This window comes from Engraulis encrasicolus, chromosome 1 (assembly GCF_034702125.1).
Source record: "Engraulis encrasicolus isolate BLACKSEA-1 chromosome 1, IST_EnEncr_1.0, whole genome shotgun sequence".
Lineage (NCBI taxonomy): Eukaryota > Metazoa > Chordata > Actinopteri > Clupeiformes > Engraulidae > Engraulis > Engraulis encrasicolus.
In genome coordinates this window covers 36,909,152-36,928,465 of record NC_085857.1, presented here as the reverse complement: position 1 = coordinate 36,928,465, position 19,314 = coordinate 36,909,152, and the positions used below count along the sequence as shown (strand labels likewise).

General features: G+C 43.7%; 1 protein-coding gene across 4 annotated transcripts in view; it reads right to left on the bottom strand.

The window, feature by feature from the left end:
* Positions 1-8,734: 8,734 nt before the first annotated feature.
* rptor (regulatory associated protein of MTOR, complex 1) overlaps positions 8,735-19,314 on the bottom strand; it is a 361,851-nt gene continuing 351,271 nt past the window's right edge. For all 4 annotated transcript variants that reach the window (XM_063201318.1, XM_063201331.1, XM_063201308.1 and 1 more), the window contains 4 exons: positions 15,101-15,187; positions 13,402-13,518; positions 12,520-12,649; positions 8,735-8,821 (listed from right to left, as the gene is read on the bottom strand). In XM_063201318.1, coding sequence (XP_063057388.1) covers positions 8,753-8,821; positions 12,520-12,649; positions 13,402-13,518; positions 15,101-15,187 — 403 coding nt within the window. In that variant the 3' untranslated portion in view covers positions 8,735-8,752. The remainder of the gene's footprint in view (positions 8,822-12,519; positions 12,650-13,401; positions 13,519-15,100; positions 15,188-19,314) is intronic.

The window sequence follows — 19,314 nt, the reverse complement described above, 5'->3', positions numbered from 1 at the left end:
AAATAGGGCCGCCCGCGGGTGCAGGGTTCACCAGTGAGTCAGTTCTGCGCCGCTAGTTATGAGGGCCCCCTTTAAGCCAAAATTGCCCGGGCCCTATTTCTCTTCTGGAGGTCATCCCCACGTGACCCCAGTGTTCAAAGACTCCCTTTCCCTTTGTGCTTGGTTTCCCAAAGGACCGGAGAAGATGGAAGGAAGATGTCAGCTGATGTTTACACTTTCACTCCAACTGAACGGTGGGGTTTCCTCGTACTCTGAAGTTGCTGAGGTGTGTGAACTTCAATAACACTTGGCTAAACCTGACTTGAAAAAACATCAAGAAAAAGAGTGGCAAATGAATTTTCTGTGTAGCGATACATGACCAATAATAATTCTGTCAACTGTGCTTTAATCAAAGAGTAGAATAAAATAGAGTACAATAGGGATGAATCTCTGAAACTACATGTACTTATTCTTCTTTCACTTTGACATCTGACTTTAATTGTCTGAATCAGATTTCTGCAATTTAAAGGGAACTGTGCAACATTGTCAAAGGTCAACAAAGAATTTCAGTTTGTAAAGGCCATCCTCATAAGAAACCAACAGAAAGTTTCAGTGTTGCTTTAAGCCAGGGGTGTCAAACTCAAATTGACTGAGGGCCAAAATCAAAATCTGGACCGAAGTCGCGGGCCAAACTCCTATTTTTTTTTTTTAAATAAAAAATGGACTAAAATTGTGCATGCATGCATTTCATACTCATAGTTAAATTCACATACACTCTTTCCCATCATATTTGTTAGTTCAAATGTGTCTACACATCCTGTGGCACAGCAAATTGTTGAAGTCATATTACGCTATACATTGATGGTGTATGTGGGACAGCTGTAATAGACATTTGAAATGATCTCGCGGGCCGAATAAAATGGCTCCGCGGGCCAAATTTGGCCCCCGGGCCTGAGTTTGACATCCCTGCTTTAAGCCATGGGTGGGCCTCTGAACCTCTGGCCTGAGGGCCGTTTTTAGTCCATGAGGCTGCCTTATCCGGCCCCCAATATAAATATAAAGTTATGCAGTTTCTCAAGAAATATGGCACATTTTGTAAAACAATCTTAGAAATTCCAGTTGTAATACAATTTAAGATATATTTGCCAGCAGATTGTGAAGTAGCTCAGTTAATTGCTTTTAAGTGCAAGGAAGGACACAACCAGAGAAAATATGTAACTAAGACAGAAATACTGCAATTCCACTCGCTCAACAGCGCTGTTCTACTGTGTTGCATTTACTATTATGATAAATGCTAATAATGAAAGTTGAGTTTTGTGCATTGCTGTCCAGAGTACATCAGTGAAGTAAATTACGAATTACACCACATACATTTTTCTGCCAGTATAACCTAATGGGTCAGCCACTTGGGGCTCGAACCTGCAACCTTCCAGTCACAGCTCCAGTCTGGCATGGGAGGTACAGGTACGATACCACTGAGGCTTTAGGAGAGCAGTTTACTACCATTCTGTCGAACTTGGCAGCTGTTACACCAGGGGTTTGATGTAATTACTAGGGCATGGATTTCCTACTGAATAGTGAAAGCCCAACTACAGTAGGAAACTCCAACTCCCATCGTCATTGTGACACAGCACTCCACAGCACACAAGTGAACACTCACTCACACCCGTGCAAAAGGGAAGCCCCCAATGGTGCCCCAAGGGAGCAGTGAGGCAGGACCAGTACCATGCTCAGGGTGCCTCAGTCATGGAGGAGGATGGGGGAAAGCACTGGTTAATTACTTCCCCTACCAACGTGGCGGGTCGGGAGTCGAACCGGCAACCTTTGGGATACAAGTCTGACGCCCTAACCGCTTGCCCATGACAGCCATTATTATGTGTATTACAGTGCCATGAGAAAGTTTGGGCGCCCTTTTGGAAAATCATTACATCGGTTTATTGAGCTTTTAAAGTAGCAACTTCATTTTAACATGTGTTAAACTATAGGGAAAGAGAAACCTTTCAGCAGTTACAGAAACAATTTTATGTGGATTTAAAGGGACACTGTGCAGGAAATGGTCAAAAAGGTACTGCAACTATGCTGCTTATTGAAATTGGGCTGCCTATGCCAAATTTGATCTTTACATGAAGGTTTACTAAGTATTAAACAAATATTTTCTAGTATGGTCCAAGTACAGTCATTTTTGGAAATGCAAAATGGCGGACCATGGAGAAGATCCCCTTTTCATGTATGAAGTGCAATTTTTCCAGTCATAATGAATACTTACAATTAGATGCTAGTGGTAAGTATTCATGAAAAAGGTAACATTAGTGAATGGGCAGCATGAAGTCCGGAAATAAACAAACATCTCACACAGTGTCCCTTTAAACAAAAATAGGCATGTGCATAAATATGGGCATCCCTAAGAAGGTATATCATTAATATGAAGTAGAGATCACCTTTGCTAATCTAATGGCCTGTGGATATTGGCTCTACAAGAGGACAAGTTCCAACTGCCTGGTGCTACTGAATAGTGGCCAATTATTCTACCCAGAACCTCTCTAATTCAGTCAGGTTACTCATCAGTCTTCTTTAGGCATCCTGGTTCAAACAAATCCAATCTTTTTCAATAATGGTGATACCTCAAGATTGGTATGAACATTTCAAGACATTGAAGATGATCAAGATCCATTTCATTCCAACTTCAGTGTACACAAACTTCTCAACATTGAGTCAATCTTAGTACGTACATCTGAAGTTTGCATGAGAAGTTATGTACTCTTGTGCGTGATCAAGCGTTGTACATGAGGCCCCAGGTGTGATTGTTTTTTAGTCCTAGAAAAAACGTCATTCATCAAACTAAACAAATCCTTAATCATGTGTCTTCCTGCTCAATTACACTAAAAGGAAGTAGAATGTGTTGCACATAATTTCAAAGGGAAATATTGAAGGATGGAACAAGAAGCAGCAGCGAGCCTGATGTTTACTAGTAATTTGTTTACTAGTAATAAGCTCCCTGTTGAAGGTGGTAGTCTTAAGGATCCGAGGCACTCTGATTTTGGTGAAAAAAGTTACAAATCCTTTATTTTACTGGATAACACCTAAGTGTTTCAACTGCACATTGGTCTTCATCAGGGCAAATCAATATGGCCTCTTCTTATCATCAGATAGATCAGAAATACATTGTGAAAAAAATGTCAAAGTTCCTCAAAGAGTATCCAACTGCCACTGTGGAGGACAATTTAAGTTCACAGGTGAACCTCAAAGGTGCATTGTGTAGGATGGTGGCCAGAGAAGATATTGCAACTATGTGGTTCACTGAAACTGTGCTGCTATTACAAAATGTGATCATTTCATGAATAGTTACTGAATAAGAAATTTATATTCAGTATAAATATTTACTAGTATGACCAAAGTACAGTAAGGTTGACAGCTAAAAAAGTCTATTTCTGGAAATTCAAAATGGTGGACATGGAGAGGATTCACCTTTTCATGTATGAAACATACAATTTTCCCAGTCATAATGAAGTCTTAGAATTTGATGGTGGTGGTAAACATTTGTGAAACAGGTAACATTTGTGAATTGGCAGCATGAATTCTGGAACAAAACTGGTAAAATATTACACAGTGCATCTAAGTTCTGGGAAGGACCCCAAGAGGAAGGACCCCCTGCCCAAATAACCAATAGAAGAGCCTTTGGAGGGGAACCTCCCCAGAATTATTTGTACCCTGTTAAGTTCCTCAGAGAAGTTCTGAGGGTCCCTCCACTCTGCCCAGTCGAAACAGAACTTTTCAACGTTCAAGAAAACCTCCAAAAACCATTTGCTACTATTTGCCTCCAGTAATCTGCAGTAGGAATGCCGTAGGTTGTCAAGATTACCAGTAGAATGCAATGGATATTTCATGATAACCTTCAGCAAGATGGTGAATAGCACACAAGTGGCTTTTTTGAAAAACTCAGAAAAGTCAAGGGACCACAAAAATGAATAAAGATTAAACATGGACACAATGGTTTGTTTATTTGGTTTATTTCCATGATTTCTTCCCCTCTGTCATGTAGACCACAGTCAGTTAAGTCATCTATAACCACAGAGAACACCTGATTGTTTTTTTCTTCTTTTATCCTCTTCAAACACAATATTTAACTAGCTTCTTTTTTCTTTAAATCTAAAATGTTAAAATTCAGAGCTGGATATTATTAGAGACGATGTTCTCAGCATGGGTGACTGACTGTGTGAAGCGGTGACAACTTGCAGTACCTTCTTTGCTCCCCTAAGGGGAGTATACAGTCCAGAGAGCATTTCTAGTTGGGGTAGGACTGTGAAAAACCAATGCACAGTCAAGTGTTTCGTTTCGAACAGTTCTGCCCGTAGCAGTTAGGGTACGTTTTTCTGTCCATTCTTCTTCATCTTCCGTCTTTGTACTTGGGAGGCAAGCGAGTGACATAAAGTGGCAAGTTTTAAGGGCTTCCATTTTGTGACTGGATATGAGGCAGGAATTTTTAAAATCAAACTATGACAAGATGTTGATCACTGTACTTTCATTCCTAACCCCTTTCCCCACACAAAAACAAGCCAAGGCAAAGAAGCAAAAGAAAAAAAACTGTAGAAATTAAAGTACAGGTTTACAACAAGAGAGAAAAAAGAAGCCATTTAGAAAATACCCTCAAGGTAATAAAATAAGATTAAAGAAATGGTTGGATATACTGTGGGGCATACGGGGGAAGAAGGTAGAGGGTGAATACATAAGGTACAAAAAAGAAACAAATTTGACTGTACATCTTCTCTGAGTCCTACATTGCCTTTATCATCAGAGAAAAGTTGGATATTCAATCACATTTGGGGTAGCCTATTCCAGCCAAAGATTCTACGCTTAATGTGTAGCTTAATTACAAAATACACTCCACCATGTCAACAGATGACCAGCTTTAAGATTTAATTTAAGTAAGGGAGACCTGATATTTCAAGTCAAAAATTAGTTTTCAGGAAAGTTTGTAAACACTTAAATAATTTGATTTGACTGCCATTGTGATGACATATTTGGCAGCTTTTAAAAATGAGAGAGCTGACCAAAGATCTAAAAATAGATAGCCTTTCCAATTTCCAAAAATATCAGGTTTTTGTACATTTCAAAGGATGTTCTGCACTCCAAGTATAATTGGAGTTGTCTGTCCCTTTTGTCTGGGCTTATAGTGACTCGTGGTACATTACTGAACAAGTAGATGTTAAAATATATGTGAACGGTACACTTCAGCACTGAAGGTCGTTTAAGCGCAAAAAAAAACGGAAAAGCGTGAATCTCATGTCAAAGTTACAGAAACGGTCAGATCGTTGTGGGAACAAGTTCAGCAGATGGCACTTTGGTTTTTTTTAGTGTGTAACTCACTTGAAAATAATCGATCTACGGCTAAAGAGCTAGAAACAAAGTAGCACGTCAGCCATCTTGAAAGTGGGCAGCCTTTAGAGTAGGCATAGACAGAGGCTTGAGGTACAGTACAACCTCTCCCCTCTCCTTTACTTACATCTGTGTGTACTGGCATTTAACTGCCAAGCATCACTCTGCTTAAAGTAAAAGTAAAACCGAAAACAACCCAAAAATAACGTAGGCCTCTTTGAAAAGAAGCAAATAATAAAACCGAAAATTTTAAAATTAATTAATGCAAAAAAGTAAAAGTAAGCCTTTAAATTATAATAAAACTGAAAGGAAACAAAAACAGGCGCATAATAACAGTATCTATATATGAATGAATGCAGGGATGGAGCGCAATGGAAAGTTGACGGTAAGCCTGGCTGGGTTTTAGGACCTGGGGAGAGCTTTGGGGTCAATGCGTGCCGCTGGGGGTGGGGGTGAGTGGTGGGGTGGGGGGTCAGTGTTACAGATTCTAAGGACCCAAGCACTGACAGCAAGGGTCCAAGCACTGACAGCACTGACAGGGACCCTTAAGGGGGCCCAAAATTTGAATCTTTCATGGGGCCCAAAATTTCTGGCGGTGCCCCAATTTGGGGACGATTAGGATTCAGGGGGAGCATGACGTTGGGGTGATTCAGGGGGTGATTCATGACGCTGTTGGCACGAAAGCTGAGAGAGAGGGGGAGCCTAAAATACTAAGGAGGCAGAGGGGCTTAAAAGGCTTGTGCGGCCATAGACATGTAAACATATACCGGTATATACAGTATATCTATACACAATATATCTACATACAGTATATATAGTACTATGTCTATGGGTGACTGTGTGTCTATGAGCTGACAGTCCAGAGTTCAAAGGTCATTGGCCCCTTTGGAGTTCAAAGGGCACGATGAGGAGGGTGGTCGGCGGTTGAATGGTGTTGAATGGTGGTAGTGGTCTGTGATGGGCCGAATGTTTCTTGGTATTCCGTGAGGTGATGTGACGTGTGCTGTGCTTCACTTGCGTTGACCGGCTTTATTGAGATCCACTTCAAAAGTTCTGACCGGTTGTGACGCACAATAAAAAGACTGCATCTGCACCGTTCATCTGTGTCCCGTCTGTCCACCCAGCTTCACTGGTTCCCTCTTAGAGAAGGAGCAGACCAGGGGTGCGATTCTCGACAACATCGTTGCTAACTGAGTTAGCAACTTACTTGGTTGCAATGCAATTTCCCATTGGAAACCTAGTAAGTTGCTCACTGGTTAGCAACAATGCTTTCGAGAAACTGAGGCTCAATGTATGGCATCCCGAAAAACACAGTCAAGGCTCTAACCCCTAACCCCTTCACAACGACCAGCAAAAAAAATAAAAATAAAATAATAATAAAAAAAAGAAAACCCACCCGCCTCAGATCTTTCAGATCTCAGCTACGAGGCGTCGGATGCTTTTGCCATCAAGAGTCCTCTGGCTAGGCTCCAGTCCATTTTTTTTTGTTTCGTTTTGTATTTTTGCTTCTTCATCTTCATTTTTTTGTTGTGTTTTTCGTTTAAGGTGGGGGTGTGCTCCAGTCGAAGCGTGTCAGTCAAGTCAAGTCAAGTCTCGAACCCTGGGATCCTTTTATTGCTTAAGCAGGGGCCCATGAAGCTACACAGTGACTCTCCACAGAGTTAATTCAACACTCAGGAGAGTTGGACCAACGCTATGAGAGATAAATTAGACTCTCTAAGAGTTGAAACAACACTGGAAACGTCACTGTGTAAGGTAGGTCGCTAGGTAGGTAGGTAGGTAGGTCTTTAGTGAAGCATGTGAAGGAGACTGAGGAGGAGGTGAGGGAGATGCTGTGTCTTCACTCCTTAGGAACCCCAAGGAGACTTTGGGGGAGGTGAAGGGGGTGTTATGGCCTCCTTATGAGCCCCAAGGAGACTGAGGAGGAGGTGAGGGAGATGTTGTCTCCTCCTTAGGGGCCCCAAGGAGACTTTGGAGGAGAAGGGGGTGTTATGGCCTCCTTATGAGCCCCAAGGAGACTTTGGAGGAGGTGAGGGAGATGTTGTCTCCTCCTTAGGAGACCCAAGGAGACTTTGGAGGAGGTGAAAGGGGATGCTGTGTCCTCACTCCATAGGAGCCCCAAGGGGCCCCCTGCTGCATCCAGGAGGGAGGTGGGATGGAGGGAGGGATGGCAAGGAAGGAGGAGGAGTGAGGGAGATTTGGCACTGAGTGAGTGAGTTGTGGTGGCTGTGTGTGTGTGTGTGTGTGTGTGTGTGTGTGTGTGTGTGTGTGTGTGTGTGTGTGTGTGTGTGTGTGTGTGTGTGTGTGTGTGTGAGAGAGAGAGAGAGAGAGAGAGAGAGAGAGAGAGAGAGAGAGAGAGAGAGAGAGAGAGAGAGAGAGAGAGAGAGAGAGAGAGAGAATAGTGAGGAAGGGACCGACAGCGACTGTCGCCGTGTGTCAGAAATGTCAGTTTAACTTTACAGGCTGTGTGTGTGTGTGCGCGTGTGCGTGTGTGTGTACCCCACGTCTTCCAGCCAGCAGTGGTGGTGGTGGTGGTGGCAGCAGGTAGCAGCAGCAGGTAGCAAGGTAGAAGCAGATCCCAGGCGGGGCATCAGGCGATCGGGTACCAACTGGTGGCCCTCAGCCCCCCCCCTGGCTCCATGTACACTAGTCTGTCCCAAACTCCATCCAACATCCTTTCAAACTTTACCCATGTCCTTCTTTCAGTTTTCCCCATCTTTTTTTGACGGCGCTTTTCTTCAACCACAGTGGTTCACCTCCTTTGCTTTCCGTCAACCACGACGGTTCACCTCTTTTCTCCAGCGTACGAAAGCAAGGAGTTTAAAGTTCAAATCAAACAGGCAGGAACACTTCACAAGAGAAGGAGGGAAGGAGGAAGGAGAGAGAGAGGAGGAGGAGGAGGGGGCTGTGCTCTAGGATATCCCATCTGCCTTGCATCGCATGCTATATCTTCTTTTTCTTGTTTTTTTTATCTTTAAAATAGAACCTCTTACATTCTCTTCTTCTCGTCTGAACATTATATGCAAATATTTCATTGTGTACACTCCGCCCCTCAAGTCAAGTCGCAAGTCTACAATCATTTAGCTCCAAAATAATGCTTAAGTAGTAGTAACGGTCGGCCATAGTAATGATAATAATAATAACCATAATAATAATAACAACAATAATAATAATATAGGTCGTCGTCATCATCACATGAGAAGAGATTTTGAGCAGCCATCACTATCGAACATTCAAGGGGTTGTTGTTGGTAAGTCTTGCATATGTACATCAGAAGTCATTTACAGCCCTGGCGTCAGGCAAGGAGGGGTGGGGGGGAGGTGTGGAGGGGTTGGTGTTGTCAGCGTGTAGGGGGGGAGGTGGAGGTTTTTTTTTTTTGGGGGTGCTGGTTGCTGCGGTGTTATCTGAGTCTCTTCTCGGCCGAGTAGATGGACATGTAGTAGTCGTTACTGCCCACGGCCAGGTGAGGCTGCAGGTGGAGGAGAGGAAGAGGAGAGGAAGAGAGGAAGAGAGGAGAGGAGGAGAGGAAAGAAAGAGGAGAAGAGAGGAGATAGGAGGAGAGCAGAGAGGAGAGAAGAAGAGAGGAGAGGAAGAGAGAGGAAGAGAGGACGAGAGAAGAGGAAAGGAAAGAGGTGGAGAGAAGAGGAGAGGAAGAGAAAGGAGGAGAGGAGAAGAGGAGAGAAGAGGAGAGGAAAGGGGTGGAGATAGGAGAGAAGATGAGATGAAGAGGAGAGGATAGGACAGGAGAGGAGAGAGGTGGAGAGAAGAGAGGAGGAGGAGAGCAGAGAGGAGAGGAGAGGAAAGGAAGAGCGGAGAGGAGAGAAGAGAAGAGAGGAGTAGGGAGAGAGGAGAGGAGAGGAAGAGAGGAGAGGAGAGGAAGAGAGGAGAGCAGAGAGGAGAGGAAGAGAGGAGAGGAGAGGGAGCAGAAAAGAGGAGAGCAGAGAGGAGAGAGGTGTAGGAGAGAAAGAGTGAAGAAAGGAGAGGTGAGTAGAGGAGGAGAGGAGAGGAAGAGAGAGAGAGAAGGAGATGAAGAGGAGAGGAAGAGAGAGTAGAGGAGAGGAAGAGATAGGAGGAGACGAAGAGAGGAGAGGAAAAGATGAGAGGAAGAGAGAGGAGGACAAGAGAGGAAGAGGAAAGTGGAGAGAATAGAGGAGAGGAGAGGAGAGGAAGGAAGAGAATGGAAGATAAGAGAAGAGAATAGAAGCGGAGAGAAGAAGCGAGGAAATGGAAGGAGAGGAGAAGAGAAGAGAAGACGGGAGAGAAAAAAATAGAAAAGAGGAAAATGGAGGAGATCAGAAGAGACGAGAAGAGAAGAGAACAGAGGAGCAGAAAACAAAACAGAACAGGGAACAGAATAAAAATCAGTTTCATTACAATGAAAACACCACACTCTGTCGTCATCATGTAGGCCTACCGTCACTCCAATCTATTCAACTTTTCAAGCAACTTTTAACTCCCCAACACCCCCATCCCCCCGCCCTCTCCAATCCCCCTTCAAATCCCCATCTGACTTTGAGACAAATATAAACATCACAGCGATTCGAAGGCGCCGGGCAAGTGAACATCTGAAGCGGCATTAGCATTCAAGAGACGCCGTTCTCTAGTTGTGGCGGGCGAGCAAGACAAGACAGAACCAAACAGACACAGACACAGACACAGGCACAGGCACACACTCCAGGGGGTTCTTGTACTATCTAGCTCTGGAGCTGCAAAGTCACTCTGGCAGTGGTGTACATTTTTTGTGCGTGTCTGAAGATGAGATTCTGAGATGATATGGCGGGGGGTGACATGAAAACCGACTGAGATGAAAGTATTTCATATTTGACACGTAAGAGTAGCGGATAGACATGCCCTTAGATTACCTTGGTTAGTGTTGAGTGTGTGTTTTTAAAACAAAAAGCTAGATCGAGCAAATCAGTCAATTTGACCAGCACAACTTAATCAATGATACATTGCGCTGACTGTAATGCATCAACTACAGCAAGACAGGTGTTAAGTACTGTATACCAGAAACAAAAACTCCCGTAGTCCAAGAAGACAAACAGGGTCAGATTGTAAGTGGATAGTACTTTCCTTTCACTACCACACTGCCTGTCGGTTAGTGCAGCTGTGGTGGATTTGAAGTATCTCAGAAAATTAGAATGTTACTTAATTTGAAACTAAAAAACACATTTAAAGATAGTTAAGTCTTCTGCTTAAGTATGTTCAAGCTCTTGTCTTCAGTACAGGGTTAGACCTGCTTTGCATTGGTGGAAAAAAACACAGTAGCACCCCCCCACCTTAATATTCACAATTCATATAAAAATAGATTAAAATAGATTATCGCCCATTTGCAACCGAATGCCCTACCTCTCAACTGTATCCTGTTCAACGCCCCCCTAGGGCTCCCTAATGCCCCCTTGGGGAGGTGTAAAAGGGCCCCCCGTTGAGAAACACGAATCTAGAATCATAGTTGGTGGTGTTCATTTTTGTGTCTGAGGATGAGATTCTGAGCACTGTGATTGGTATTGGTAAACGGACTGAGATGAAAAGTTTTCTTTTCATTTCTAAGAGAGGTGATGGCTCAGATTAACCAAATAAATAATAATTTCAGCATTAACGTTGGTTATTAAATAATTCATCAAACATCAGTGTTTCCCACAGAAATTTTGGGAACTATGGGGGCAGCCGGGATTTTTTTTCCGGGGGGGGGGTCTTTTCACGCGGGCCTTGGGGGGGGGGGGTTGTATTCACGCAGTGTAAATGCAAAATGGCAAAACAATGAGTACAGTATGACATTGGCGCATGGAGAAACTGTAGGCCTAGGCCTACATTTCAGCCATTTATATTTTGAGAAAGAAGGCTACATAACATTTTACACATGATATTAGTGGTACATTTATATATATTTTTAAAAATGCAGTACAGTGAATCATTTCTGTTTACAACACAGTTTCATTCGTCCCTCATGCAGGGGTCTATGTAATGAAAAAAATAGTAAAACAAAATAGGAGCAGAGATAAGAATGTAAGAGTAGTATACTGTGAAATTGTTAACGCATAGACAAAAAGGGTCTAAGAGGGTAGGCTGTGCCTTTTCCCCACACACACACATAGGCGTACACATTCTACATGAGGGGTGCTGGTCACAGGGCCAGTTTTTCAAAATTCCTCCCATTAAAAGGGCTGAACAACATATTACACATTTATGTCTATATTCACATTCATTACACATTAATTTCTATATGCAGCCCGATGTCTCCTCTGCAGTGTCAATGAAGGCCTGTCACGTAACTCATTACAACTGTAAAACAAAGCCTGGGGAGTGTTAGTAAACTCATCCCAACTGTCCCTTATTTTTATTGCTCCCAAACCCAAGTTAACTACAACAACTTGACTAGGCTTTTGATCCCTCTGTCTTTCAAGCACTTGTGGTTTTCTCTATAGGATGTATTTACTCCAGGAGGAAAATTCGTAAAAGTCGTAATTCAATTCGTTTTTAACAAAAACGGAAATCGTTTAAAAAAAAAAAAAAAAAAGTAAAAAAAAAAAAAAAAAAATTTTTTTTTTTTTTTTTTTATTTTTTTTTTTACATTTTCGAAACTATGGCGGCCAGATTTAAACTATGGCGGGCCGCCATAGTTTCCTCAATGTATGGGAAACACTGAACATATATATACTCATGAAGCCTAACTAGTAATTTATATTTCATAATGAATAAAGAACAAATATAAAATAATTAAATAAAATAGTGGAGATATGAGGTTTGTGATGGACAGCGATGATATGCTAATTGTGTGGAGTACTGTGGGTGTGTTGCAATACTCTTCTTTCTTTTTTGTCTTTTTTGTTTAAGGTGGGGGTGTGCTCCAGTTGAAGCGTGTCAGTCAAGTCTCGAACCCTGGGATCCTTTTATTGCTTAAGCAGGGGCCAAAAAAGCTACACAGTGATTCTCCACAGTGTTAATTCAAGACTCGGGAGGGTAGGGCCAACACTATGAGCGATAAATTAGACACTCTAAGAGTTGAAACAACACTGCAAAGTTGCAACACTCTACCCAGTATGGATGGAAGGCCAGGTGTAGGTGTGTAAATTGCAATACTCTACCCAGTATGGGTGGTGTAGGTGTGTAAATTGCAATACTCTACCCAGTATGGGTGGTGTAGGTGTGTAAGTTGCAATACTCTACCCAGTATGGGTGGAAGGCCAGGCAGCTGATGGCTCCGATCCGTTGGCCCATGAAGCCGTCGTAGTACTTGATGTTGCTGATGACGTCCCCGTTGGAGTTGTAGACGGCGATGAACTGGTTCATGGAGCCACTGGGGAGGGCAATGGGAGACGGAGGACAGGGAAGCAAGAGGAGGAGAGAGAGGCAAGCCAGATGATATTTAAGGGATGAGGAACGCATCAGAAGCCAACATCGCGATCAGAGAAGTTAACACAAATAAAAAGACACAAATAAAAAGACACAAATAAAAATGCACACATGCACGCATGCACAGGCGCGCGCACACACATACAGCTCCTTTCCAAAAAAGAGAATCATGGAAAAGTTTATGAAATAATAATTTTCCTCATGAAAAAAAGAAAGAAATTAGGATAACATCAAACCAGTCGAAATGAAACCTCATTGAATATCAATGGATCAAGATTGATTTTCAATGGGATTTTAATCCTGTGGTGAGTTAGAATGCCCATACCATCAAACCGCCAAAATGTGGTATGGCAATCTATGGTGTATAGTCAAGAGGGAAATGATGGTGATGGGTGATGTTGATGATGATGATGATGATGATGAGCAGTGTTGCCAAATTTGGCGGGTGCCTGCCCAATTGGGCTACTTGGGATGAGCGTCTGCGGGTAAAAACTGGAAAAATGGGATATTTGGCGTTTTTTCAGCCGTTTTGGGCCCATAGAAGTCAATGTAATTTGTTGAATTTGGGCGGAACTTCGCACATTTTGGCGTTCTTTGAGAACCTTTTGGGCGGGATTTGATCAGACACATCTGGCAACACTGATGATGAGAGGGGCAGACAGGGGCAGACAGGGGCAGACAGGAAAACAAACTGACCAGGCGAAGAGGTTGGCCTGTGGGTGGATGTCCAGCGCAGTGAGACCCTTCACCGTCTGCAGGACGTTCACAGACTCGGGGGCGCGCGTCTCGAAGAAGCGCACGTCTCCATTCACACTGGGGGGAGGGGGGAAGGAGAAAACAACGTCATGCACGGAGCTAGCTACACTGCATACCAATATCAGCATGGTCCATTATGGTGATCCAGTGTTTAAAATTACAGAGAAAAGAGCCATGGTATGTCAGTGCAGTGTAATATTAACAGTATTAACTCATATGAACTGGGAAGGGGAGACAGAACAATGGACATGCACTAAGTAAGTTATAACAGGGGTTCCCAAACTTAAACCAGTAGATTTCAGCCAAGACCCCCCCTGACAGGGGACATTCACAAGTCAATGCAGTTTCTGCATCCTTAAATCCAACTACAGCAGGAAACATTTTAAAGGTAGCAGTGCAGAGTAGTGTGTGAATGAGGCCATTTTGCAGAGTCGAACAGAAGTTCGACGTTTCTTAACCCATTTTGTCCTAAGCCCTTTTTGGGAAAGGGTGCCCTCTGCCTATTAAATCCTAAATATCTCAGCCTCTGAAGCACATACAAACCTGAAATGAGTTACATTTAAAAGCTAGGACCCTCGTTTTGCCTTAAAATGTGTCCATTCAGCTCTAACTTACCCACATTTTTAAAAACAGCTCAAATCTCAAGATCCTGAAGGAAGCATATATGTGTCTCCAGGACACAATGGGTTAAAAGGGGAATATTATTTGGCTATTTTATTAAAATCTGCTTTGATTTTCTTTAGTTATTTAATGTATTCAAATATTTATTTATTCAATTATTTGTATTTTGCTGTACTTTTCCTTCCAACCTGCTGCGGCCCCCCCGGTACCCTGTCGCGGCCCCCCAGGGGTCCCCGGCCCCCCCACATTGAAAACCACCAAGTTATAACACACCATCATCAGCATGGATCCATTAGGCTGATGGATGTTGCATTTCCTTTGCCATTAATAACGTGTCTCCACACTACTCTACTCTCAAACTGAGGAGAAAGATGATGAGTTAGTGCAGCCTCATAATAAGATTAACTCATATCCTGCTGTTTGTCTTTGACGCCTTTATGAATGACAACGTAATGAAGATTGCTACAGAAAATGAGAGAGATGAATCCAAGTTGCCAGGGGTATTACAGTATGGCTGGTTATGGAATTGGTGCTTTCGCCGTCTTACTCAAGCAGTATACTGAGGTCGGAAACTGGTATGCAGGGGTATTACAGTGTGTATGCGTGCACGCGCATGTGTGAGAGAGAGAGAGAGAGAGAGAGAGAGAGAGAGAGAGGGAGAGAGAGAGAGGGAGGGAGAGAGAGAGAGAGAGAGAGAGAGAGAGAGAGAGAGAGAGAGAGAGAGAGAGAGAGAGAGAGAAATCATTTAAACTATAACCAAGGGAGGCAAAAATACAATAGGAATGATAATTTATTACAAAAATATAATAGGATTCATATGAACTTCATACTAGCATGTATTTTCACCAAAACATTTAAAATGCATTAAAATGTGTAACATTTATTTACTGCAATTTATTAGATTACATTAGATGTTTCAGCCAGCATACATGTTAAAAAATCCTCAAACTACACTCATGAATTAAACACATAGACTAAAAGGTAGAGAAACAGTGATTGGCAGAGCAGTAGACATTACCTAACACTGATGATGTGGCCCTCCGTCTCCCTCTGTAAATGTGCTTTCACCACCCAGGCGCCGTGCTCCCGATACGTCATCACTCGACTGCAAATCACAAACAAACACAGACACAATAAAAATGTCATTATATCGCACATCTATACACAAAATCTCCACGCCCTATATGTTTTATCCTACATTACATTACACTTCTCTGACTCTTTCACCCAAATCAACTTGCAGTTATTTAGGCACAGGGTATTGGTTACAGCCCCTGGGGCAATGCAAAGTGAGGTGCCTTGTTCAGGGACTGCACCTCAGTTATGAACGATATGGGATTCAAAGCTGAAACCTTTCAGAGATTCCCAGACAGACAAGATTGGCCTTGGTGTATGGTTGTGTAACTATTCAAATCACCTTAGTCCAACAACACTGCATTGTGTCTCATTTGTAGGATGTAGTTCAAGGGTTTAGCCACTAGGGGTAGCTATAGGAACGTGGAAACACACTCCAACTCTGGTCCACACAGCCGAATGCACCATCCATTTCCATGGCAACAACATCCCACCAAAGGAGTCGGACACCCCTTTTTCATTTTTTGCAGAGCAAAGAGAAAAATGCAGAATGCTTCGGCCAGGTACGGTAGGAGGTAGGAGGCAGCGCTGGTACCCCCCAAGGTCAGAGGGGGCCTGATCTCAACCCAGCAGGTGTGGGTGGGGTGAGTGCCAGCCGATGGGCAGTCATTACGGAGATCACAAAAGAGACTTTAGCCAGAAAGAAAGGAAGGAAGGAAGGGCTTTGAGAGCCATTATGGTTTGATACTAGTCTGGGGAGGTGGATGGATCGGAGGCAAGAAGGAGGATATTCGGGCTCTTTCTTCTCAGACTTGTTTTGTTTTAAAAAGACAAACAACCAGCAATATCCGACTGTACAGTGTTTCTTCCTTATACTGTATGCATCTTGAACTTGTGAGTTTTCCCCTGCACACCTCAGCTGGCAGGCGCGTAGGAGATGGTCCATGGGTCACTCATCAGACAATTTGGAAAACACACCCGCACACTGACCATTTTACGGTTTTGTTGTACCTTGGAAGAATTGCCAGGGAAACCACACTTAACCTGAGAAGCAGGACTGAGGTAGCGCATAGGAAAAACTGGAGAAACTGGGGTTTGGTGGAATAAGAGAGTAATAAGAGAGTAATAAGAGAGTTTAATAGGCCACCAGACTGGGAAAGTTCAAAGAGTTGGAGTGTACAGTACAGGAGTGTGATGGGGCTTAAGGAAGGGGTAAGGGGGCTGGAGGCGTCTTGAGGACGTGTCTGCACAACGCTTTGGTGGTGTAGTGGGCTGGAGTGCAGAGCTGGAGTGGAAGAGGTAAGGGTGGCGGAGTCTGCCGTCTGCTGTATGTTAGGTGGTGTAGGCCATTGGGCAGGGGCGGAGCTATAGGTGGGGCAAGCAGGGCATTTGCCCTTGGGCACAGGGCCCACCCGTATTGGTGGTGGGGGCCTTATTAGGACCTTGGCAGGCTGTATAGGGAGGATCTTTCAGTGTTTTGCCCTGGGGCCCTATGTGCAATTGTCCCGCCACTGGCCAGAGGCCTGGGTGGGTAGTAACAGAGAGGGGGAGAGGGAGGCGGGGTTTGTTGGAAATGCTACTGCCTCAGGGAGCATTACATTAACATTACACCGTTAACATTACATTAACATTACGCAAATGACATTTTTTGCCGTTTTCCTAAATAATCAATAGAAATGACAGTCGTCATAATTTTCAAGTAATCGGCCATTAGAGTACAATTCAAAAGTTTTTGAATGAACCTTCCAATGATAACGGAATTTTTTAAAATAACAAAAAACTTAAAATGCCCAAAATGCTCTGTTCCAAATTATTACGCAAAACAGTTTTGTAGTGTTGTAATACAAATTTCTTTCTTTTTTTCCCATTTACATCAAAACAGTTGGCATTTGGTACCTTCTAAATTACATTTCGATGTTCAAAACTTGGTCATAAGCTGTAACTGGAATGCTGCGTTTAACATTGAAGTCAATGGCAGGGCATTGCATGGGAGTTATGGAAGCCTAGATATCCTTGATGCTTTGCTCTCAGCTGTTTTTGTTTGTTTGGTCTGGTGACCCACACTTCACTCTTCAATATACCCATAGATTTCCATGCCACGTGTAGGTGCTTTGGAGGTGATGACATTCTAACTCACCAGACATAGCATCCCATTCATTTTCAATGGGGTTTTATGTCTGGTGCGATAGAATGTCATCACCTCAAAAGCACCTAAACGTGGCATGGAAATCTACGGGTATATTGAAGAGTGAAGTGTGGGTCACCAGACCAAACAAACAAAAACAGCTGAGAGCAAAGCATCAAGGATATCTGGGCTTCCATAACTCCCATGCAATGCCCTACCATTGACTTCAATGTTAATCGCAGCATTCCAGTTACTAAGACAAAGAGCTTATCACCAAGTATTGAACATTGAAATGTAATTTAGAAGGTACCAAATTCCAACTGTTTTGAGGTAAATGGGAAAAAAAAGAAAGAAATTTGGATTACAACACTACAAAACTATTTTGCGTAATAATGTGGAACAGAGCATTTAAAGTTTTTTATTATTTTAAAAAATACCGTTATCATTGGAAGGTTCATTCAAAAACTTTTAAATTGTACTCTAATGGCTGATGACTTGAAAATTATGACGACTGTCATTTGTATTGATTATTTGGGGAAACAGCGAAAAATGTCATTTGCATAATAATGTGGAATGCGGTGTAGTTGAAGATTCATGGGAGTTTTCTACATTTCTTTTGGGAGAGAGATGGGGAGGGGTCAGCAAGGGAGGGGACGGGAATCGAACCCGGGTCAGCCGCATGGCAGGAAGGTGCCCTACGAGTCAAGGCAGGGCCAGGGAGTTTTCTACATTTCACTAACTCTGAGGTGCATGTGGACTGGTGTTGGCTTGGTGACTGCAGAACGCAGAGCGGCAGTGCCATTGGTGGCGGTAGGTTGAGGGGCTTGGGGCAGCAGCAGAAAGGGAAAGGACCGAGAGGAGAGGAGAGGAGAGGAGAGGGGATGGAAAAAGAGAGGAGAGGAGAGGAGATGGAAGAGGAGCGGAGAGGAGAGGAGAGGAGAGGAGAGGAGAGGTGAGGTGAGGTGAGGAGAGGAGAGGAGAGGATAGCAGAGGAGAGGAGAGGGGAGAGGAGGGGAGAGGAGAGGTGGGGAGAGGAGAAGTGGGGAGGAGAGGAGAGGAGAAGAGTGGAGGAGAGGAGAGGAGTGGAGAGGAGAAGAGAGGAGAGGAGAGGAGAGGGGAGAGGAGGGGAGAGGAGAGGTGGGGAGAGGAGAAGTGGGGAGGGGAGAGGAGAGGATAGGAGAGGATAGGTGAGAAGAGGAGTGGAGAGGTGAGAAGAGGAGAGTAGAGGTGAGAAGAGGAGAGTAGAGGAGAGAAGAGGAGAGGAGTGGAGAGGAGAAGAGAGGGGAGAGGAGGGGAGAGGAGGGGAGAGGAGTGGAGAGGAGTGGAGAGGGGAGAGGAGAGGAGAGGACTGGAGAAGAGAGGAGAGGAGAAGAGAGAGGAGAAGAGAGGGGAGAGGAGAGGAGAGGTGGGTCTGGGCTATTGGAAAATGCTAGCGCCTCAGGGAACGTTAAATTAACATTGGTTAAAGATTCATGGCTTGCTTTACGGCTTAATTGCCCTGTTTTCTCATCGAGAAGAGAAGAGAAGAGAGGGGGGGGCTAGAATAACAGGTTGGCGGGGACCTGAGATATATTATTTTTTTAAACGACTAATGTCCTTATAGATACGTGTGTGTGTGGTGTGGTGTGTGTTTGTGTGTGTACCAGTCTGTGTTGTGTGTGAGTGTGTGCATACGTGAGTCTGTGTGTGTGTGTGTGTGAATACGTGAGTCTGTGTGTGTGTGTGTGTGTGTGTGTGTGTGTGTGTGTGTGTGTGTGTGTGTGTGTGTGTGTGTGTGTGTGTGTGTGTGTACGAGAGTGTGTCTATCTTCAGGCCATGCTGCAGACACACTATTCCTTTCCAAAGCCGTAAGGTAAGCATACTGCAAGCAGCGCCAACGTTGTTATTGTCGAGAGCCTGAATAATTAAGAAAGGTAATACACGAGATCACTTTACGACTTTTGTTTACACTATTAACACAACGGGAGAAGGAGGGAAGAAACGAGAAGAGAAAAAGAGGAGAGAGGAAGAAGAGAAGGAAGGAGGAGAAAGAG